The sequence below is a fragment of the Pangasianodon hypophthalmus genome, chromosome 23 (genome assembly GCF_027358585.1).
Source record: "Pangasianodon hypophthalmus isolate fPanHyp1 chromosome 23, fPanHyp1.pri, whole genome shotgun sequence".
Taxonomy (NCBI): Eukaryota; Metazoa; Chordata; class Actinopteri; order Siluriformes; family Pangasiidae; genus Pangasianodon; species Pangasianodon hypophthalmus.
In genome coordinates, this window is record NC_069732.1 from 820,001 (window position 1) to 845,248 (window position 25,248).

Genomic DNA, 25,248 nt, shown 5'->3' on the forward strand with positions numbered 1-25,248 from the left:
GGGGCCCACCGTGGCAGACGTCTCTGTGTACTCCTCCTGTAGCTGTCGTTATTTGTCGTTTATTTTTGTTCGTTTACTTATTTTTAACAGCTTGCACTATTAGTAATTTTGTAATTGTAAATTCGTAATTTACTCCTTGTGTATTTATGTTGATGTCATGAGCTGCTGGAGGATTCACAGAGTAAGAATTTCATTGTATGGTGTAACAGACTGTTTCCTGTACATATGACAATAAACTATTGAATCTTGAATCTATAACCCAAATCTATCTATCTATCTATCTATCTATCTATTCGTTCTTCTTCAGGACGTGCTTGTAGTCAGTGTTACGCTATATGATTTTTTTCCTTTGGTCGTAAGTAAGAACACATGATGTGCCGTTTGCGACCGAAGACAGTCGACGACAAAATTCTGTCAGTGTAAGAAATTTCTGATTAAAATATCAGACTGTGAGTGCTGCTATGACACGCATTTAAATGTTTATGTTTGAGCAATGTTTACAGTGAGCTGCAAAGCTACCACACATGCTAATGGACAGAAAAAATATCCTAATGACCTCCTGATTTTACACTGTTACTATCATACCAAGAGCTGGTCTGTGTTTATGCGAGCCCTTTTTCCTGATGAAGAAAGCATTACGTGATTTTCTGTATTCGTAGGTCTGTCATTAGACGATCTTCACATATACTAAATTATACCAAACCATTACGCCTCAACTGAACGTGTAATATTCATCCCTTCATTCATCTTCAGCAAGCACTTTCTCCTGGTCAGGGACTCTGTGGATCTGGAGTCGATCTTTTACTGATTAGCAAGCTAGCATTGAGCGTAGTCTGACTTTTGTGTGGCTGTCTTTATATTAGCTGTAAGTATGTTGTTATTTGTATGTATATCTTATATATTTAGGGTACTCTTACATATTTCATTTCTTGTTTTACTCATGTGTGCTGTGTTGTTTTGTATCTATACTTCTATTATTTTCCACCAGGGATTAATAAAGTCAGATATTAAAATATTTTGTTGTATTTATTTGATATGGATGAAAGGTTTAGATTCAGATCTACTCACCATTGTCTAAACATTACATTTTGTGGTCACCATTTTCTTTCTTTTTTTAATTGAAAATTTCTGAGTTAATAGAATATCACAAAACAAAAAATAACATTGCAAATAACATTGGCAATAAACTACATATATATGTATTTAATTATTAACATAAAACTAATGATAAACAATAAATAAATAAAGAAATAAATATTTTAGATAAATAAATAGATACACAAACAAACTAATTAATTAATTAATTAAGTTTTTTGTAATGTTTATAATGTGTAAGTTTAAATGGGTATATTTTCATATTTTCTTTCATTTGTATCACATAAACAGACTATTTCACATTTTGATAAATTCAATTTTAAACCAGAAGCATCTGAAAATGTCGAGAGTCTCAGTTGCTTCCTGTATTTGATGTTTATCCTGTTAAAATAAATTAAATAAATTAAATAAAAGTGCAATCACCCACTAGCTGAGAAATGTTTAATTCTGAGTGGGTTTCAGTGTTTAAAGCTAAAGAAAACAGTTAAAAACAATAAAAAGGACTGATTGGACAACCCTGTCTCAAACTTCCATTAATAAAGGATCTAGTAGGAGTTCTCATGTTTATAATAACAGTGTTATTGATATGATTTTATCCATCCTAACACTGATAAAGGCTGCATCCTAAACACAACAGCTTCTCTGTGTGAAAGCAGCCGCCATTTTCCCTTCAGCTCCAAGCGAGACAATGGCGGTCTCGCGCGCACCGGAAGTGGCTTGTTAATCGAGTAGGCTTCGCTTATGAGCCTGAATTTTCATTGTTGGTTTAGCTTGTGTAAAACAGCATCGCATATTTTAATAATTCTATATAATATTTTTATATAAAAAAATATTATAACTCATTTTGCTGGCCATTTTAGCAATCGCGCTATCTGCAGTGACTGGACAAATCAGGGCCCGCCCTCTCATCCGGGCATTCTGGCTGTACCGCCCCCGTGGCTAGTGGCTAGGTAGTTATTAGCTTGCTAGGACACACACTCAAAAAAGAACACATTAGCTTAGCTTGTACACAACTAGCTCACTACCTAAGATAACGGCGGATAAAACATTAGTCATAAAAGCAGAAAATATCGCTAATGTTCGCTATAGGCGAGTTGGAACGCTAGTTAGCATTCCGTTAGCCACCCTGTACAGTGCAGGGTTTATGGGAAATGTAGTTTGTATACAGCGATAGTACTACACTCAGGGGGGAAAAAGTGCGCGCGCCTGTTCTTCGTGTATTTACGACAGAGAAACCGGAAGTTGCGGTTGTGGAAAATGGCGGATGATGACGCTCTAGTTCTGGTCTCTGTTGTTTGGCAGAGTTCGAGCTGTTTTTAGTCTAAACACGATCCTAAAATTACTGCTTTGTTTCACTGTGAATCTGTCACTGATTTATTTTCATTTAAATTCCCACCACAAGGTGACTTTCCTCTCAGGTTACTGTGTATAAACAACACTGTTTTCTCACTAACACATTTATAAACCATATTTATTTAGCATTACACAGGAAAGAGTGTTCTTATACTGAAGAAACTGACATGTAGAATTCAAACTGGTCCATATGATTATAAATCTATAGTTAAAGTTAATGTATATTTCCTCATTTGTCTCTGAGTGAATATATTCACCATTACTACTCTAATGATCCAATAGGAGGATTAAACAGGATTAAAGTAGACTCATTAATTCACATAATAGCTAAATATTAACATAATTAACATCAAAAAATATTACTCAAACTCTTAATCATTCTTAATCAGTAAAAACACGAAAACAATTTTTACTCCTCCTACACTTCTGGGCAAAAAAAAGCTCAAAATGGCTAAATATTAATCTTTTAATGGTCTTAAGAACAAATGATTGGTGAGGAAATGATCAGGAATGAAACAGAGAGATAAAGGAGCTCAGTATGGGAGCTTTTCCCTCTGATTTCTGTAAATGTTTAAGTCTTGTGGCTCTTGATGAGCTGCATCAGGTGCAGCAGAAAACCGAATAATCACTAATCTTTTAACAAAAAACATCCCAGAAGATATTTATGGAAAAGTTTGTACACCCAGACGTGTGTTAGTTTGAATTTTACATCAAACAATTGAATCATTTTCATGATTTTGTGTACAAGACGACTATAGAAGTGAATTTCCCTGTTTCTAGCTTTTCCCCAAACAGCAAACCAGCGAGTGGAGGCACAGGAGCTCTCAGGAGAGCATCTGCTTCATTCCTGCTCATTTTCTCACCAATCATCTGTTCTGATTCACAGAGAGTCATAAAGTTTCAAAGATCACAACACAGATATTTTAATCTTTGTACTTTTGTATGCCAACCATTGCAGTCAGTCATTTTTCTGTACTTTTTTATTTATTAATTTTATTGAAAACACTGAAACTAGGGATGCAAGTAACTGATGACTTTAAAGATCTTTTTAAAGCTGTTCTAATTATTTTGTTCTAATTATTTCATGGCTGAAAGAATCACTTTTTCAGTGTTCAGCTTTAAATCTATCCTTCGCTGCACATATTAAATCTGTTAAAGTGAGTGTATTACCCAGACTCTTTTCTTGTTTCAGTGTGTGCCTTTTTGCTCCAGACCTTTTTGTTTGTTTGTTTGTTTGTTTTGTTTGTTTTGTTTTTTCTCTCATTCTGGAAAAACAAACAAACAGAGAAAATGTAGACAGCTTCTACAAATACCCAAAGTACTGGCGGAAAGGCTCTGCCCAATTTTTGGTTCTACAGCGTGTGTCATACACAGGAGGAAGTTAACACTTATAGCAAAATGTCTTCCAAAATTTTTCATACTTAGTTTATATTACATATCTTTTTTTTCAGATAGACTTTAAGAATGTTTTTGACAAAAGAAGAAGGTATTGAAATCATTCTCATGGCTGGATCAGGAAGCTGTTGTGAGGTTGTGATGGACTTTAACAGGAAACATGTCGAGAACATCACACACACACACACACACACACACACACACACACACACACACACACACACACACACACTGTCACCAAACTTATTAACAAACTCAGAAACACTGAAAGTGCTGCGGAAACCGAGAAGTGAACATCCACCAACATCTACTGATGAAGACACGGCCGACGTGAGGCTGGAAAACTCAGTCCCCTGTGTGTGGAGACTTCTGGGACACTGTTATAGGGCCAATCGTATGACTATAGAGTACAGCCTGCAGTATTTCCCTCATTCACTATCCCTGCATGGTTAGCCTCCCTTACTGTCTGATTATACAAAAATATATAATGATTAAATCCTCTTTGAGAATATGAAATCAGTTTTGACTCTATTTGGACTGCAAGCTTACTCTCCCTCAGCACTAACATTAACAAATCCTTTTTTTTTTTGTTTCACTGGCAGATGGTGCATTTACCATATGATATAATTTAGGTATTAAGACCTTTAAAGATTTATACATTGAAAATACATTTACATCCTTTCAACAGCTGGCTGTTCAATTCTCTCTTCCTCAGTGTAAATTTAAAAAATATATTTACAAATTCGCAGATTTGACAAAAAAAAAAAATACTTATCCGCAGTAACCTAATTTATCTGATGATAATCCCTCAAACATATGAAGGCTCTAATTTCAGTATTCACGCAACACACATGCTATATTTCTTTCCATTTGTGACACAAGGACAGTGCACCAAAACAAAAAGCAAAAACTTTTCTCATCTGAGAAAACCAATCAGCTTTTGTTGACTTTGCTTCAGAAGTGGATGTAATTCCTCTGTGCAGTGCAGTTTCATCAGTGTGTTGTAGATGAAATGCACTCGTGTGTGCAGTCGCAGCACTGAGCCGTACTTGAGGCTGTAACTGGAGAAGAGAAGGCAGGACTGAAGAGCTGATGCCATCCATATACAGGAACGCCCTTTATAGAAGTTTTTGGCTCATTGTTTCTTCATTCCCACTGCACTTATTGTGGAAGGTTTTGCTTTTCGAGGACACGATGTCCTTGTGTCACAAATGAAAAGCAGCAGCGTGTGTGTATTATATTTCACATTGTCCCTGGTGTTATCGCTTTTCTATAGCACACAATCTTCTCATTACACTACATATAAGTGTGGAAACATTTCCTTTTCACTCAAATATAGTTCTGCTTTTAAGTAAGTAAGATTCTGACACAAAACCCCACACTTTCACTTTCATTTAAGTCTCTCTTCCACAGCTGTGTTCACACACTGACTTTCGTTAAACCGCAAAATGGGCAACACTTAACCCATGTGCTGTTAAAGACGGTGAAGCTAGCGATGCTGATTAGCAGCTAGACTGAAAAATGTGCTATTTTCAAATCATCTCTCTGCGGAAAGTTTCCCCATCAGAGCAGGTTTCCAAGTGGAACCACTTTAGAAAGCGAGAACGCTTTGAGAAACCTTTTTTTTTCTCTCTAATTCTGTATGTGAGTAGTGTTGAGGTGTACATTTTGTGGAATTGAGTCAGTTATCTGTGGTAAATTATCTGAAAATTCTCATAAGAAAAAAAAAGCTGGTAATAAAACCACAATACAATAAAACCTTTCAGTTCAGAAGTGTTTAGAAACGTGATTTACAGCCCCATATATCAACAACTAGGGTTAGGGTTAGCAGGTTTCCACATCACACTGCTCTTTGTAATATTACTGCATCTCTAACATCTCAGGATTCATGCACATTTTAAGTTAAAAGATGTTCACATACAGTAAGTGGACAGAAAACACACAACCCTTCACTAAGTCCCTTGTTCAGCAGCGTGTATAATTCTGACGTGAGATATTCCTAATGCTCTATCTAGTGGACTTCACCTCCTCAACAGGACAGAGCCGAACCTCGGTAGTGGCCAGAGTTCTGGATAAATAAAGATGTGGGGTTTTTAGCTCACACTGTATAAGGGAGAGGAAACAGAGGAATGTAAACAGCAGAAAGTGAATCTTGAATCGTAACAGAACTTACGAGGAGAAACCTAAACATTTTTCTGCTGAACCAGCGTCATGCAATTCCTTCACACACAGTCTCACACAGAGCGTTACTAAACTGCACATTTCAGAGGGAAAACGCTCGCTTGTGATGTCCCTCAAGAGAACTTTTTTTATTTTTTTTGGTAATTCTCACATGGAAATGTGAATGTAGTGTAGCTTTAACACATTTCAGGAGCTTAAGGACCATAGCTGTAGCTTTAAAGGTCCGTTTCTTTTCGTTTGCACACTGCGGAACAAAAATGTACATGAACAGTTCCTTTTATCTTGGCATGATATTGGCATTTTTGCAAAACCAAAAAGAAAAAACTGAATTTGAGCTACATTGCGTTTGGATATATTTACACGGTACACCCCTGTATATGTACAGTGGATATAAAAGTTTACACACCCCTGTTAAAATGGCAGGTTTTTGTGATGTAAACAAATGAAACCAAGATAAATCATATTCCAGCTTTAATGTGAAATTACAACGTATAAAAATTAAGTGAAAAACAATCAGTAACTTTTTTTAGGGAAAAAAAGAAAAGTAAAAACCTAGTTGCATAAGTATACACACCCCTAAACTAATAAGCAGCTTTTGATTATTTACACCACTCAGTCTTTTTGGCTCAGAGCCTATCAGCGTCTATCATCTTGACTTGGCAATATTTTCTCACTCCTTCTTGCAAAAACATTCTAGATCCATCAGATTGTAAGAGCATCTCCTGTGCACAGCTGCTTCAGGTCACCCCACAGATGTTTAGCTGGATTCAGGTCTGGGTTCTGGCTCGGCCATTCAGAAACACTGATCTTTAGCTGAAGTCGTTCCTTTGTTGATGTGGATGTGGGCTTTGGGTCGTTGTCGTGCTGAAAGGTGAAATTCCTTTTCATCTTCAGCTCACTAGAAGACACCTGAAGGTTTTGCCCTAAAATCTACTGGAATTTGTAGCTACTCATGATTCCCTCCTCATTGTTAAAAGCCCCAGCTCTGGCTGAAGAAAAGCAGCTCTAAAGCATGATGCTCCCACCACCATGCTTCACCGTGGGGATGGTGTTGTTTTGGTGCTGTGCTTTTTCTTTTTGCACCAAACATACCTTTTGGAATTATGGAATTATTATACCTTTTGGAATTGATCTCATCAGACCAGAACACAGTTTGCCACATGGTTTGGGGTGATTTAGTTGAGCTTGAATGTTTTTTGTGAGAAAGGGCTTCCTTCTAGCCGCCTACCCCGTAGCCCAGACGTGAAGAATATGAGAGATTGTTGTCACGTGTAGAGAGTAGTCAGTATGTGTCAGATGTTCCTGCAGCTCCTTTAATGTTGCTGAAGGTCTCTTGGTAGCCTCCCTGGTAAGTTTTTGTCTTGTCCTCTTGTAAATTTTGGAGGGACGTCCTGTTCTTGGTGATGTCGCTGTGGTGCTCCGTTTTCTCCACTTGTTGATGATGGACTTCATGGTGTTCCATGCTACATCTAATGTTTTGGAAGTTCTTTTATACCCCTCTCCTGATCGATATCTTACCACAGTGAGACCCTGTACAGGCTTTGTAAGCTCTTTGAGGAACATGGCTTCAGCAGTCGGATGAAACCAAGAAGATGTGAAGAAACTCCTACAGAAACAGCTGATCTTCATTTGGCGTTAAACAGAATCACATCACTGATGACAGCTGTATGATAATTACTTTAGAACATGAGGTTGAATGTGATTGGTTCATTCCAGGCAGTCACATGACCCAATATAAAAGGGTGTGTAAACTTATGCAACCAGGTTATTGTAACTTTTTTATTTTTCTTATTTTTCCCTAAAATGTTTGAATGTTTTTCGCTTAATTTTTATACGTTGTAATTTCACATTGAGGGGAAAAACTTCAGACATGATTTATCTTGGTTTCATTTGTTTACATCACAAAAACCTGCATTTTAACAGGGGTGTGTAAACGTTTTATATCCTTTATAAACTGTTTAATGACAATAAAGTTTAACTGAATTGAACAGGAAGGTGGGAAAGTGATTGAGGATGAGTTACTGATTATTATAAACATCACAATGCTAAATAATTATTAATTAATGGCTTCATATGCTCATAATCATGAGACAATAATATAATCCTGCTGTCATTCTATTGTTCTGAGAATGAATATTTCATTAAACGGCTCATTCTTCTGCTGTTTTAATGTCACTCTGAAGGGATCAGACATCTGGAGGTTCGGTCTGATTGTCTGATTATTTTTGTCAAATCATACATAATGTTTCTTTTGGAAAAATGAATAATTTCCGTTAAGTGCATCCTGATAAACATCGGTTCATGTTTACCTCAGTGTCCAGTCTATTCGTGCATTGCTAATAAACGTTCTGGACAGGATGTGTGTGTGTGTGTGTGTGTGTGTGTGATAATCCATTTTTAATCATCCTGTCCAGCACAGTACAATACCTCCACAGGACACAGGACATACAGAAGACACGTTAAATACACAGGAGCGATGTAGAAACATCAGGGATCTGAGAAAAGCCAAATCACTGATATGTTCAGTATGATGCCTTTTCTGTAAGGAGAAATGTGTTTGTGTAACATTGATGGAAGGAGTCTCCAGTGTCAGCGCTTTGCTTTAAACAGTCAGGGGTAAAGCCGTAGCTTTAAATTTTCAGACCTCTTCAGCAGGACAGAGGAGTTTACGCTTGAGGGAGGGAACGAGTGTTTATAGCTGCTATAACGTAAGCGACAACAGGAACTTGTTTCACTTTACACTTAAATCCCTTCCTCATGGAGCTCCACCTTCCTTCAGACTTTAATTCCAGTTACAGTCTGAAACAAAAGATGATAGTGATGATGATGATGATGGTGGTGATGGTATAGTGGTGGTGATGATGGTGGTGATGGTGATGATGATGGTGATGATGATGGTGATGATGGTGGTGATGGTGATGATGATGGTGGTGATGATGGTGATGATGATGGTGGTGATAGTGGTGATGGTGGTATAGTGATGATGGTGATGATGATGGTGATGGTGGTATAGTGATGGTGGTGATGATGGTGATGATAGTGATGATGTTGGTGATGATGGTGATGATGATGGTGATGATAGTGGTGATGGTGATGATGGTGATGATGATGGTGATGATAGTGGTGATGGTGGCATAGTGATGATGGTGATGATGGTGGTGATGGTGATGATGGTGATGATGATGGTGATGATAGTAGTGATGGTGGTATAGTGATGATGGTGATGATGTTGGTGATGGTGGTATAGTGATGATGGTGATGATGATGGTGATGATAGTGGTGATGGTGGCATAGTGATGATGGTGGTGATGATGATGGTGGTGATGGTGGTGATGATGGTGATGATAGTGGTGATGGTGGCATAGTGATGATGGTGATGATGGTGGTGATGATGATGGTGGTGATGGTGGTGATGATGGTGATGATAGTGGTGATGGTGGCATAGTGATGATGGTGATGATGGTGATGATGTTGGTGATGGTGGTGATGGTGGTGATGGTGGTATAGTGATGATGGTGATGATGATGGTGATGATAGTGATGATGGTGGTGATGGTGATGATGATGGTGATGATAGTGGTGATGGTGGTATAGTGATGATGGTGATGATAGTAGTGATGGTGGTATAGTGATGATGGTGATGATGTTGGTGATGATGGTGGTGATGGTGGTATAGTGATGATGGTGATGATGATGGTGATGATAGTGGTGATGGTGGTATAGTGATGATGGTGATGATGATGGTGATGATAGTGGTGATGGTGGCATAGTGATGATGGTGATGATGGTGGTGATGATGATGGTGGTGATGGTGGTGATGGTGATGATGATGGTGATGATAGTGGTGATGGTGACATAGTGATGATGGTGATGATGGTGGTGATGATGATGGTGGTGATGGTGGTGATGATGGTGATGATAGTGGTGATGGTGGCATAGTGATGATGGTGATGATAGTGGTGATGGTGGCATAGTGATGATGGTGATGATGGTGGTGATGGTGATGATGGTGATGATGATGGTGATGATAGTGATGATAGTGGTGATGGTGGCATAGTGATGATGGTGATGATGTTGGTGATGATGGTGGTGATGGTGGTATAGTGATGATGGTGATGATGTTGGTGATGATGGTGGTGATGGTGGTATAGTGATGATGGTGATGATGATGGTGATGATAGTGATGATGGTGGTGATGGTGATGATGATGGTGATGATAGTGGTGATGGTGGTATAGTGATGATGGTGATGATGGTGGTGATGGTGGTGATGGTGATGATGATGGTGGTATAGTGATGATGGTGATGATGGTGATGATGTTGGTGATGATGGTGGTGATGGTGGTGATGATGGTGATCATAGTGATGATGTTGGTGATGATAGTGGTGATGATGGTGATGGTGATGATGGTGATGGTGGTATAGTGATGGTGATAGTGGTGATGATGGTGATCGTGGTATAGTGATGATGGTGATGGTGATGATGATAGTGGTGATGGTGGTATAGTGATGATGGTGATGATGGTGATGATGATGGTGATGATGGTGATGGTGATGGTGATGATGATAGTGGTGATGGTGGTATAGTGATGATGGTGATGGTGATGATGATAGTGGTGATGGTGGTATGGTGATGATGGTATAGTGATGGTGACAGTGGTGATGATGGTGATGATGATAGTGGTGATGGTGGTATAGTGATGATGGTGATGATGGTGGTATAGTGATGATGGTGATGGTGATGATGATAGTGGTGATGGTGGTATAGTGATGATGGTGATGGTGGTGATGATAGTGGTGATGGTGGTATAGTGATGATGGTGATGGTGGTGATGATGTTGGTGATGGTGGTGATGATGGTGGTATAGTGATGATGGTGATGGTGGTGATGATGTTGGTGATGATGGTGGTGATGGTGGTATAGTGATGATGTTGGTGATGATAGTGGTGATGGTGGTATAGTGATGATGGTGATGGTGATGATGATAGTGGTGATGGTGGTATAGTGATGATGGTGATGGTGGTGATGATAGTGGTGATGGTGGTATAGTGATGATGGTGATGGTGGTGATGATGTTGGTGATGGTGGTGATGATGGTGGTATAGTGATGATGGTGATGGTGGTGATGATGTTGGTGATGATGGTGGTGATGGTGGTATAGTGATGATGTTGGTGATGATAGTGGTGATGGTGGTATAGTGATGATGGTGATGATGGTATAGTGATGGTGACAGTGGTGATGATGGTGATGATGGTGATGTTGGTGATGATGGTGATGATGAGTGTGGTCTTCAGCCTTTGGAGCATTAACTCAGCTGTGCACGAGCTTTTCTAAGGTAAAGTGAGGTTTAAATGGCACATGAGGTTTAATATCATGGTTGAGACTCTGGGAAGAGGAAACAAAGGCAGACTTCATGGAGGTCTGACGGTGTGTTTACAGAGTGACGCGGTAAAGCGCGCCTCCATCCATCCATCCGCCTCAGTGCTGTTTTCCCCACCCGTACTCTGTGTCAAAAAAAAAAAAAAAACAATCCCGCCTCCTGTGCGCGCCACGTCACGACCGGAAAGCCGCGCTCTGATTGGTGAACTCAGCGCGAGCACGAACCACGTACACCAATCCGGGATCGGCATGATGACACGTCACAGCGCGGAAGAGGGCGGGATGTGCCCGGATACGGGTGCGGAAAGAAAGAGAGCAACCGAGGCGCTTGAGAGTCCATTGAAGCCTGCAGGAAGTGTGCGCTGAACAGGGCTGAGGAGAAAAAAAAAAAAAAAAAAAAAGACGGCGTCGTCGCTCGAGCGCTTTCACTGAAGCGGGTTTAAAAAAAATAAATATGGCGAGGGAATGAGTTTATAATTCGCGCGCGCAGATTAGCAAAGAACAGACCTGCTGATCGGTTCCCCTGCTGTCGGGTAAGTCTGAGTTTTATTTATTATTTTTATTTAAAACAATGGTTTCCAGTCGGTGAGATAACGGCACACACACACACACACACACACACACACCGCCGCGGAGCTTTGTGTTGATTCAAAGCTACAGCTAGCTAGCCAGCTAGCGCCGCTTAGCCAGGTTAGCCTAGCATATTCACCTCACACTGCACTGATGCTGAGAGAAACATCCGTCACCTCTAATTTAAACACTCCGTTAGTATTATCTTTATTTTTATTATGCATATCCGGTAATATTTTATATCAACATCGCGCGGGACTTAGCATGCTAACTATGCTAGCCAGGGTTAGCTGGTTAGCGCTGTGCTAGCTACACCCACAAAGCCAGCTAGCGAGCTAACTAGCAGGGCGCGGGTCTGATATTTATATTTATATATTCTTTTTATTTAAAGGGAAATTTACTGCATTTCCTGCAATATTAAAACGTGACGCTGTATATTTATATGTCATTTCTAAATATGTGTGTAAAAATTATTTATTTATTTATTCACAACATATTTTTCGGCTAAGCTAATTTAGCCGAGCTAGCTAGCTAATGTTTTTTTTTTTCTCTCAAGCAAAAAAAATAAGGAATCCGCGGGAAAATAAAGCGCGTCTATATCATCAGTGGTTATTCAGCTTTAACAGGATAAATGATGTGCACTGGTATTGTTTACAGATTCATTAATTAGAATAAGTTTTCTGCACATTCGGCGCATATCGGCCTTTTGACGCTGCCCAGTTCGTTCAGAGGGGAAAAAATGGGGGGAAAAATAAGACGGGTTCCATCCCAATCCGCGCACTACACCCCTAAGTAGGGCGCGAGGAGAGCGCTGTGCCAGGCGCGCGCGTCACCATGGAGACGGCAGGTAGTGTGCTAGTTTGACGTACAGATGAGTGCGAGAGCGCGCGGTTTGGGACGCAGCCCGCGGGCCGGAGCGCTGCTTTTCTATATTGCAAATAGAAACGGTGCTGTTTGAGTAAATGTGGAGAGAAGAGCTGTCTCCCAGACCAAGGTCACACCTGAGCGCGTGCGTGTTTACCTGGTTAACCTGACTCTCTATGATTATCATCATCATCATCATTATTATTATAAATTTTAATATGTAAATAAGTTAACTCGTGTGTATTAAAGGTGTCACATTACCATCATCTGTGACTTTGATACCAAAATGAAGCGGTTATAATCACTCTGATCGGATTATACAGTTATTCCTGCTGTTTAGGGGTTTTAACTGTTTATATTATCTCATATCACTTTCCTAAAAATAAATAAATAACTATAATAAATCCTGAATTTATTCTCAGTGCTGCTTGTTCCATCCTTTCAGCATCGAGTCACAACTTTTAAGTGTTTCTGCTAGACTCAGATTTTAAATCTAAAATTTTTAAACAAAATATGATATCTACAAACGTAAATAAACACTCTGCAGTTGCTGTCTGAGCGTTCCTCGGGCTGCCTCTCAAACTTTACACCCTTTCGACTTTATTAAAAGGCTGACGAGTTCTTAGATGGTGGTGTTTATGTGTATAAAGCGGTTTACGTTAGAATCGGTCCAGTCAGCATCGCACGTTTCTCCCGCACGCTTCTTACTCTCCTCACGTCTAACGTCTCGTGGGTGAATCATCAGATGCTGTTAAAGTTGTTTATCGGGGTTGTGATGTGAGTCGATGGCTGTTGACGTGCCGTTACGTGGAGCTGCGATATGCAAATTAGTCGTCTAAGTGTTTTATTTGTTCTCAGACGCTCCGGGTGTGAGCTCCGTCTCCGTCTCTCTACTGCAGCGCTCACAAATAATCGTAATAACAGAAACCACTGGACTCGGACACGTCTCAGAGCCCGACTCGGAGGCAGAGGTCTGACCGTGTCCCAGAGAGAGAGAGCGAGAGAGCGAGATCGAGAGAGAGAGAGAGAGAGAGAGCGACTGTGGGCGTGTGTTCGCCGTGTGTCCGGAACAGGCCCGTCACTGTCTCGGTTCAGAAGGGAAATAAGAAGCGGAGTGCCAGCGACTAAACCGAGGGAAATTCAGAGTTTAAAAACCCGTCATAATAAACACGCACATCATCACAGTGCAGACCGTGCCGGATTCCTCAAAATAAGCGCAAACATTCTTTACGTTGTTGCTGATATCAACTTACAGGCTTCGTTAAAAACCCGGATTTTATTCTCTGCAGCGTTCAGTGAGGCGCAAACACCGGATTTCTGATCACACGCCGCCTTTCAGGGAGAAACTGCACAACACATTAAAAATAAATAAACCCAACGTAAACTGGGATGAAATAATAAATATAAACCCCTTTAGATTTAAGCTCATGGTGAGAAGAATGTGAGATTTTTATTTTTAAAGATTTACACACACATGAACACAGTAAGGATGGATTGTTTGTAAGAATTTTTCACACTTGTTTCTTGTTATTGTTTTATTTCTGTTAGATCAGATAGTCTTAAACAGATTATACGACGCAGACACAAAGTGTGAAGTCTTTTTTTTTTTTTTTTTTTTTTTGTCACAGTAATATTATAATGTATCTGTACAGTTATGAGTAATTTCCTGAATAAGTGTAATGCCGATAACGCCGTTAAACACGCTGCACTGTTCTCTTCACAGATGTTTCGCAATACGGTCACTGCAGCGTAAGGACAGACGTAAGGACCTCCGCTTTCAGGTACAATGACCAACACGCAATCAGACGCAAGCCACAGTGTGGGTGTAAATAAACTCCGTGTAGAAATACTCACGCTCTGAAATATAGCGCTCAGGCTGTTGCTCCGATACGAGAATGAAAATATCGGCATGTGCCTCGTAGCTGGTTACAGAGAATTCACCACTGAATGAATTTATTAAAAATGTCCAGTGACCTAGAAATAAAACACACACACACACACACATACACACTCTTTCCCTCCCAGTTCCAACTACAGAGGACGGTGTAATGTAACGTGATCGTTTTGCGATTCTGGACCCATCTGGCGTTTCCGTGTGTGTGTGTGTGTGTGTGTGTGTGTGTGTGTGTGTGTGTGTGTTTTAACACACTCAATGGAGCAAAAGAATCCAGATGGACACACAGAACACACGGAATGTGTGGCATTTCCATAATACACCGTGCACGTGATCACCCTGGTATCGTCTGCTGGAGTGCTGTGGTTCAGGTTCAGGACTTTTTCTTAAATACGGTTAAATCTTACGTTCCTCACGTGGAGATCAGCTGCAGTGCGCGCTAACGATAAACTAAATGCGCGAACAAGGACCTGGAAGAGAAAGAGAAAGACGAACCGTGTCTCTTGCAGCGCGTTCACGTCATGTCAGACTCACGGTAAATACACGCTGACAGTTCGGCGATTGTAGTAGCTATCATTTAATAAACCGTGTTTTAGCTTATTTTGGTAATAAAGATCTGAAATACAACAAGCAGAACGTCTCCATCGTACCGTTTAGTCTGTTGAGGCTGTGTTTGCGTCGCGTACTGTAGATTTTGACATTTCAGGAAGTTCTGAAGTACAAGTTCGATAAAAAGGCGAACAATCTCCGTTACGTCAGTTCTGACATTCTGACTAGCGAGTGCGTTAGCGATAGTTGGAATTAAGAGTTCCCTAAATTCCATCGCTGTACTCCGATGGGAAAAGCTGGCGGCTTAAGTGACCCCAGATCTACGCTGCGGCTCTGTCCTACCGGATCTCCTCGCTCCACTTCATCCACAGACGGAAATATTCTACCGCATCCTACAATCTATTTGAGACAGATAACTAATGAGATTTGTGCTTGAATCAATAGTAAAAGAAGCTGAGCCCCTCGTTATTTGCGTAACTCACCTCGACTCCTGTGCCATCACGGTGGTCCAAGACCTCCAGAAGTTGGAATGTGGAATCTGATCCAGTGTACAACAGACCCTGGCAGGCAGCCGACGGGAGCGGGTGTCAGGTGTCACTTTGTACTTTCTAACGCCTATCAGACTCCGAATCCACGCTGGAGCAGACAGAGCCTTAACGTTTAGGAGGGAGATAAAAGAAGTGCTCAGGCAGGTCACTTTCAGTGTATCCCTCTATAAACTAGAGAAGGATTTCCCTCCAAAATATCCAGTTCCTTCACTAGAGACTATTAGAAACGATTCAGCAGTGTCACTTCTAGTTAGCTTGTTATGCTACACTAAAGCTGTAAAGACTTTAATCAGTGATGTCATAATCATGTCATAAGCATTACGCTTTTCTATTGAGTTCAGAATTCACCAAATATTCTCAAGCTACACAGATGAATAACTGCAAAGTGGAATAAATGTCAAATCTGAAGATTAAATATCACAGATTAGTGACTTCATCACCTCATCACATGATCAGCATCATTTCTGCACGGAGATCAGATTTTACAACGCAACACATTTATATTTGTCTTTTTTAAAAAATTATAAACAAGGCTCTTTTTTTCCCCTCCCTTTCAAAATGGGGTTTTCTTCATATTTTGGACCTCTGTTTGTAGGTGTGGGTAAATTCCTTAGAATTTTTTTATGTCTCTTTTTTTTTTCTTTTGTGTCTTCGTAGTCTCCCCCATCTGGCGCCCCGCATCTGTCCAGACGCTCTCTGAACCGCCGGGATCCGAGTGGATTTGAAAGGCTGACTGGAGCGAAAAATCTGCCTCCCAGGTAAAATGGCTGATACCACAGAAGCAGAGAGCTGAGCATCACACATTGCCCCCCCTTTCTTCTATGTTCGAGGATCATTTTATGTGGACATTTTCCCCTTCCATTTCAATTTTCTCATCATGGCTATGCATGATATGAATCGTGCCAAGGGTTTTCCTTGCAAAGAATGCGACATGATATGCCCAAGTACACCTAGTCTTCTGGAGCATATGAAAGCCCACTATCACCAAGAAGCGATTGGCAGATTTGAATGTGAACAGTGTGGACGAATTTTCAAGCATGCCAGTAGCTTGGCGTCGCACAAAAAGTCCCACGAGCTGGGTTCTTTCCAGTGCCCAGTGTGTACCAGAACACTACCCAATGCAATAGCCCTGAAGAACCACCTCCGCATTCACACTCTGTCTCCTAGTGCACAAGCTGAAGAGGAGAATGAGGATGGTGTTGATGAAGATAGGGATTATGGCTTAGCACAAGATCTTTCTGACACAGGTTACCGGGGCCACCTGAACAGCAGCGGCAGCATGATGGCGGGCCACGACCACGACAAGCAGAAGTCTCCGGGGTCCGAAGATGCTTGGGACAGGCCGTTCAAGTGTGACCAGTGTGACAGGACCTACCGGCACCACGGCAGCTTGGTCAACCACAAGAAGTCCCATCAGGAAGGCACTTACAAGTGTACCGTCTGTTACAAGCAGTTCAGCAATCTGGCAGCGCTCGGGGCCCATGAGCGCACCCATTCCAAGTTCAAGCCTCCTGGGATGTCCATGGGAAGCCTCGTGCCGGAGGCGTCGTCCGAACATCGCCCCCCTGCCCCCCAAAACGACGACATGGCAGCCTGCTTTTGCCACCTGTGCCAGGTTTCTTTACCCAGTAAGAGTGACTTTCAGGAGCACATCCTGTTGCATAATGCTGCATCGTCGTCGTTGGGGCTGACACGTAGTTTCCCGGGGATAGTGCCACACAATCTCAGCACTGTCCGTTCCCCAGCGGTCAATCCGTACACCCCAGCTCTTGGCGACCCTCTTCCACTTCCCCCTTTACCTGACAAACGTTACGATCAGATGTTAGGTCCTCCTGTCAACAACCCCATTTATACGTGTGCATACTGTGGGTCTGGACATTCCGATGTGGAAAGTCTCAAACTGCACTACTTGACCCATGAATCTCACCCCTCAGCACATGCCCAAGTGGGACCCTCTATCCTAAATTCAGATGGCCTGGGCTCCAACTCCCAGCCATCTGTGTCCTCGCCCAGCGGGGAATCCAGATCCCAGCAGCAGTCCTCGTCCATTGATGACGCAGACCGCAGGTTCAAGTGTCAAGAGTGTGGAAAAAGCTATCGGCATGCAGGGAGTCTTGTTAATCACAAGCGCTGTCATCAAACAGGGCAGTACCAGTGCACCGTTTGCTGTAAGGAGTATCCTCACCTTGCAGCGCTTCACAGCCACCTCCGCAGTCACAAATCCCGCCCAAACTCTCAGGGTATGAACTCAGAAGGTGACTGGCTCTCTTCCGAGCCCATGACAGGCCTAGATTCCCAGCAAGGCTTTGTGCATTCTCAGGATCAGGAGAATGGCGCAACGACACCCATCTCACTTTCTGGTAATCTCGGTGACGCTGCCCATTTCGTTCCAGACAGTGGCCATAGCAGCGGCCTCGACTCACTGGAGTTCCATGACCGGTTTGATGGCTCGCTGGCTCAGGGCAACTCTGGCCATCCGCAGAACAGTCGCCAATCAGACCGGAGCATGTGTGCTGAACAGGGCAGTATGTCCAACGGCTACATGGGAAACATGGGCTTCCACAGTTCAAGTGGTACTTCTTTGCCAGCAAGCAGCTCCAGCCTCAAAGAAGGCAGCCGCCAGCGACGTGGACAAGAGCAGTATGGAGGAAGTCAGGGAGGCCAGTCTAAGAGAATCGAAGACAAAGAAGATGATGGTGAAGTCTACCAGTGCACAGTCTGTGGGAACCATTACGCAAGTCTTCGGGCCCTTCGTAGCCACTTACGCAGCCATGGCCTGAACCAAGGTGCCGGACCTTCCTCCTCCCTTTCACCTGTAGGTGAGCAAGAGTGGAGGAGGCGGCAAGAGGGTAGTCAAGCCAGTCTGCTGGTTTGTAGTATATGTGGCCAGACTTTCAGTAAAAAACACGACCTTCTTAATCACCAGTTGGTCCACGGACCTCCTCGACCGGGTGGCTCTGGACAGGGCTTGGGGGGCGGCAGCTCTAGTGCTAATGGCAAAATGGATGGAAGGAACCACATTTGCGTTGACTGTGGCATGTTCTTTGCAGATCGCCATCACCTGATCACTCACCTGTGCCCAGGCAAGGGGAGAGGCGGAGTGCTGAGCAAAGACTTGAACGGAGCTAAAGGGATGAGTGGTGGTGCTGGGACCAGCAGCAGCGCTGTGGGCCACCGGCAAATGTCCGGCTCGGACGATCGGCCACATAGGTGCGACCAGTGCGGGAGGGGTTACAGGCATCCATGCTCACTTCTGAACCACAAGAAATCGCACAAGACTGGGGTCTTCCGCTGCCTTGTCTGCCAAAAACGCTACTACAACCTGCTGGCCCTCAAGAACCACCAGAGGACTCATTTTGACTTAAAGAGGTTAGCCAGCATTGCATGTGCCCTATTATACTCTAACTGTGTAGTTCTCTTTGCATACTTTGACTGTGTATGTATTGAGTTCCCCACTCGTGATTATCCAGGTCATCACTGAAACAGAAAAAAAATACAATTTGAATCCAATTGTGAATGTTAAAGAAACGTGTACAACCCATTCCATTAAAAAAGACGAGGGCAACACTCACTCGCTCTCTTTCTCCTTCTCACACACATGCGCGCACACACACATGTATTGCACAACATCTGTCCCATTTGATCTTTTGTGTAGCCATTTCTGTATTTGTAAGAGATCCATGCTGTGTGCTGCATTGTTTTCACTGTCGTGTTCTTTTTATTCTGTGTGTTTAGACATGGCTCTCCTCTCACCACTTCTGGTTTTGTGTGTGTTTTTTCCTTTCTGTGTGTTGCAGGCACAAGTGCGAGGAGTGTGGCAAAGCCTTCAAGATCCAAAAGCAATTGATCAACCATCTTCGTCTGCACGAAGAGCACCGAGCCAAAACAGGAGGTCGAGACCAGCGCGTCCAAAGCATGAACCAGCATAACGGATCACGTTACGAGGGCGGACCCTCTCAGATGCAGCCGATGAGAATGGGGGACCCTAAAATGCAGAACCCTTCCCAGATGATGCCCAATTATGGCCAGCCGCAAGGTTTTAAGAAGCCGTACGCCGGTGCGAGGGCCCAGCAGGTGGACGATGGAAGTGGGCGGCGCCCTTTTGCCTGCGATCAATGCGGCCGCACCTACCGTCACGCTGGCAGTCTGGCCAATCACAAGAACCTGCACAAGATCGGCGAGTACCATTGCAACGTTTGCAACTCCACCTACCCCAACCGTCTGGCTATGAAGAACCACTTGCGTATGCATTTTGCTCTCAAGAAGTTCTCTTGCCAAGACTGCGGACGCGGGTTTAGGAACCAGAGGCAGCTTGAAACTCACACTACCAACCAACTTTGCAAAGACCTTCCAGGTCCGAGTGTGCAGCCGACAATGGCACCTCCTCCTCCAAGCTACGAGTGCAACGGATGCTCTGAATGTTTTCGCTCCTCCTCCGACCTCGCTTCGCATAACTGCAGCGCCCAGCTTCCTTCCTCCTCAGCCTCCCTCAACAGCTCTAGTTTGACCATGGAACCTGGGGACCTGGGATCTCCAGAACGCGAGGAGCGACCTTTCTCCTGCGACCTCTGTGGCTGCTCATACAAGCATGCCAGCAGCCTTCTGAACCACAAGAACACGCACAAGACGGGGAACTTCAGCTGCTCCTACTGTGACAAGCCCTACACCAACTACATGGCGCTGCGCAACCACATGCGCATCCACACGCAGAAGAAGAGGCACATCTGCTCCACCTGCGGGAAAGCCTTCCGACTGGCCCGATTCCTGCGCAACCATCAGAGGGTCCACGAGGAGGGACACGCCCGATTCGGATGCCCCACCTGCGGGAAGAGCTTCCAGGGGCGCTCTGGGCTGGCCAGGCACCGCTGCGGGGACAACCAGGTAGGCAACGAGTACAGGAGGAAGGACACTTCCAGCACCTCGAGAGAAGGGGCAGAAGAGTGCCGGTTCACGTGAGTTTTTACGTCTAGTTGTTCGTTGATTTCTGAAGTGAACTTAGTAAAGATCACACGGGTCTCTACGTGTCTATTACAGGTATATGATCTCCAATCCGGCTTCCTCGGGACCATTCGCGTGCCGGAATTCGGATTTTTCTGAAGTTTGGACAGTATGATTAGTGGAGACCAGATAAGTTACCCCACCACCCCTTTACTTTCAGTTAGCATTATGCTCTAGAATATTAGGCTGCCATGATTTTAATCTGTAATACTGAATAGTTAGATGTTTTCTGTCTTGTGTTACACTAAAGATTTCCTTACTGCTGTTTTGTTATTGATTATAATTTCAAAACAATGTGTGCACTGTTCTTTCTTAAGTGACTAGCTCGTTAACTGTGGGAGCTAAAACAGTTTCAACAGAATCTGTGTCTCCTGAGACATGAATATTTAAATGTGGTGGTCCCAATCAGCCTTTCAGTGACTAGCAGACCCAGACCTGGGACTTATACATGTGGTGTTTCATGTGTACAGAACATCCATATTTGCTTCTGGAAGTCTGTGTGACCAGTACACCTACTAACGCATGTTTTACTAACACAAAAAATGCTTAAAAAAAAAAAAAAAAAGTAAATTCTGTTTGCAGATGGTCATGATGAGGTTTGTGTCCTACTGGCTACATGAAGAATTTGTATTGACTGTTTAAGTAAAATTGTGAAAGGACTGCCTTGTAAACAAAACAGAATGTTTATTATAAATTAGCTTAGCTATTAATTCTACCAAATTTTGTTATTGTCCAACATTTTAAATGTTTTTGGCAGCTGGATTAAAGATCATATACCTGTACATACATAAGTCAGCTTTCACTGTCAGGTTATTTTACATACAGGTTAACGTAGGTCACTAATAAAATAAGCTTTTAAAAGCCGGAGCGAGAGATTTACGGTCCTCTCTTCTTTCCTCCACAGATGTGAGCAGTGCGGCCGTTCATACCGTCACGCCAGCTCTCTGCTGAACCACAAAAACACACACACCGTCGGCATCTATCACTGCGCCGTGTGCCTCAAGACCTACCCCAACCTGCTCGCTCTGAAAAATCACCGTCGGATCCACTCGGAGTTGCGGCGGCACCGCTGCGCGGAATGTGGAAAGGCATTCCGTGTCTTCTCTCAGCTTCAGAACCACCGCCAGCTCCACCAGAAGGAGCGCGAATTCACGTGCACGCAGTGCCAGCGCACATTCCCGAGTCAGACCAGCTTCCGATTGCACCTACAGATGCAACACGGACGAGCCCAGAAATCCTCACACTACTCCCACCAGCAGAATCCGCAAGGTTCCTCTGGCGGCAGTTCCGACCTCGGATGGAGTTCTGGGCTTGACCTGACCCTGATGCAGGCCTGTCACCAGAATCCGCCACAGCGCAGCCGCAACGACGCGGGCCACAAGTCGCACGTTTGCGATCAGTGCGGGCGCGGGTACCGCCACGCCAGCTCCCTGCTCAACCACAAAAACAGCCACAAGTCCGGCACCTACTACTGCAGCCCCTGTCAGAAAGAATTCTCCAACCTGATGGCGTACAAAAACCACCGCCGCATACACACAGAGCCGAAGCGGTATCAGTGTTCCGACTGCGGGAAAGCCTTCCGCGTTTCGACGCAGCTCGTGTGCCACCGTCGCATCCACACCAAGGAAAAACCTTTCTCATGCCAGCAGTGCGACAAACGATTCTCCAGCAAGTCAAACCTGCGACATCACCAAAAAGTCCACTGGTCCCACAACAGCAGCGCCCCCATGGGCACGTCGAATTTCCTGGCGATGCCAACTGGACCTTTTATATAATATAAATCACACCCCGGGGAGCAGGAACTTCTTAGTGGAGAATAGTGACGTGGTTTCTGGAGGTGCCAAAAAAAAAAGAAAAAGTCATTTCTAGATACCGTAGCTGTGGGGGGGAGGGGGGGAGGGGTTTATTATTATTATTATAATTATTATTATTATTATTATTATTATTATTATTTTTCAGATGAGCAGGTTGTTTAGGTTTTAGAGGACTAACCCACCCATTTCCATGCAGAAGTGAAAGAGCTAAGCTGTTTTATATCACCTCTGTCCATCCTGAAGACTTCACCTCACCTGATTTACGTCTACAATCCACACCCCGAAGCGATCGCTCCCACTCTTTACGGCGGGAGCAGGCACGTGCCGAGCGATCTCCCTCACGATTTTTACGTCTGGTTTTATTTTAAGGGTATTCCAGCAATAGTACAGACGCAGTATCCACCTTACACCAAAGACTGAAATGTTTAGTGTTGGATTTGGTGTAAGGGACATATTGTGTAAATAAAATTTTTTTTATCACGGTTTAGATCCATCGTTTTATAAATCGTTTGAGCGCAGAAAACTGGAACGCGGAATTTTTCTGCGCACGCACAAACATCGCTAGCGGGTCGTCGGCACACGCCTACCGCCGAGCGTAAAGAGTTCGGCGCGGCGCTTCCTCCAGCGAAACAGCACATTATAATCCAGAACAGCTCCACAGATCACAGGTTAAAGGTCAGATCCGTTTCTGATGCCACCCCAGTGATTAGATTTAATCACATCCTGATTTAAGTATTCATAAAGAGAACGAAGTTTAGAATTTTATTAGTTAAAGTCGCACCTTCATCCTCCGACAGACAGGTCAGCAATGATTCTGTGTTACGTAAAAAAAATCTCACTCGCAACCGACTTCCTGGTGAAACAAACGCGTGTAAAATACACCTTGTAAGATTGATGTATGTGTAGGTTTTAGATCTGACCGCATTATAGGTCATATTTGAAAACTGACTGCAGTCGCCATGTTGTGTAGAACTCTCAAGGGTGTTTGTTTTCAGTTCTCCCTTCTGATGTTCTAATTTTTTTCTAACTTGTGTGTGACGACGAGCTTCAAAACCTTATTATTATTAATTATTACTATTATTAAATATTATCATCATTCTGCAGATGACGGAATTGCGGTTTGCTTTCTGTTGCGCGTTGTAATTTTAAAGAACCCTTGTTTAAAAAAAAAAAAGAAAAGAAAAGAAAAAGCAGCGCCTAAATAGCTAGTGTATAGAAAAATGATAGGTTGTGCTTTTTGGGAAGAATTAAAAAACAAAAAAAGGAAACTTTCAAAAAAAAAAAAAAAAGCAAAACGTGTATATTGATAGGCTTGTACTGGCATTTTGGTTTTACCTTGTATTGTATCGTACTTCTGACTGTATTATTTACAGGAACACTTTTTTATAAAAACATCACTGTAGTATGCGTTTTTATTTATATTAACCCCTATAATGCTAGTTTTTAGGAAATCTCCCTCCTCCACACATTTATTTTTTTATTTTTTATTTTCAGTACGCGACCGACTCGGAGTCGAGGATGCCGGGACTCCTAAAGAACATTTGTTCTTGTGACTAATCGCAGTTCTCTCCTGGGTTTTATGCTTTTAACGCGATTGGGCTGTGTCTCAAATCACCCCCTTTCCCTTGTACAATAGACAGGGAGCTGTAATAATGTGTGTTTCTCCCGATTGAGTGTCACTGTATCGTTACTCCGTCCTCGTGACAGTCGTTTCCCCTGAAAAAAAAAACATGGATGTGCCTCTGTTTCACACTTTTAAGGGATAATTTTTGTGAACATTACAATCACTTGGGCAATCTTTTATTTTCCTTTTTTTTTTTTTTTTTTCTTCTTTTGGTATCCCTTGTATTTATTAGTATCTTTTTTTTTTTTTTTTTTTTTTTTTTATTTAATTGCATTTTTCATTTCATCCTTTATTACCAGGAAGCACTGGTGTTACCGAGTCCATTATATAAAAGAGCACAGTTAAAATTGTGTGTGTATATAAATATATGTTCCTATAACCTGAAAATTAGGTGAGGAAGAAAAAAAAAAAAAAGCTGAACTATATAACAATCGTAGGTGCATTGATTTGGGAAGGATTGACGAATATTAGATTTCCATTTTGTGTTTAACCTTTCTTTTTGTTTTCCCTCTTTTCATGCGTTATATATATGTACTGCTGACTATACACTTTTTTTAAAACTACATTTTGATAATTCATTTCCTAACAGAAAACTCGTTTGGATTATAACCTTAACGCTCTCAAGTAATGAAAATAAATAGCTGAAAACAAAATGATTTGCTGCATTTGTGTGTGATCGTAACAAAAATTACATTTCGCTCCCGTTTATATAATTACAGATCACATATTAAAGGAGCTTTTATTGGAGCTCTTTTAGACATGTTTGGGGTTTTTTGAGTGTCTATGAAACACAACTCGTGTTATTTGTATGAAATGTTGGTAGAGTTTGCCCCTCCTACTGCGATAGTGCTCCCTGCAGAACCAAAAGACCAGAGGATGGAGTCTGGACCTGATCCAACTTCTCCTAGATCCACAACATGCTCTACAACATGGAACAATTTTAAATAAATAAATAAATAAATAAACTGTTCCATTATTCCTCCT

At 42.5% G+C, this 25,248-nt stretch overlaps 1 protein-coding gene across 6 annotated transcripts; it reads left to right on the forward strand.

Moving 5' to 3' along the window:
• The first annotated feature begins 11,764 nt into the window (after positions 1-11,764).
• On the forward strand, positions 11,765-24,917 carry si:dkey-89b17.4 (zinc finger protein 646). 6 transcript variants are annotated; one of them, XM_034298470.2, is made up of 6 exons: positions 11,765-11,936; positions 14,561-14,618; positions 16,486-19,197; positions 19,626-20,780; positions 20,863-20,955; positions 21,729-21,886. In XM_034298470.2, the coding sequence occupies exons 3-5, from the start codon at positions 16,706-16,708 to the stop codon at positions 20,939-20,941; spliced, it is 3,726 nt and encodes a 1,241-aa protein (XP_034154361.1). In that variant the 5' UTR covers positions 11,765-11,936; positions 14,561-14,618; positions 16,486-16,705; the 3' UTR covers positions 20,942-20,955; positions 21,729-21,886. The 6 variants fall into 6 exon arrangements, with proteins under 6 accessions (XP_034154361.1, XP_034154362.1, XP_053084287.1 ...); XM_034298471.2 differs by having other exon boundaries at positions 19,626-20,709; XM_053228312.1 differs by having other exon boundaries at positions 20,863-20,952; positions 21,728-21,863.
• Positions 24,918-25,248: the final 331 nt, after the last annotated feature.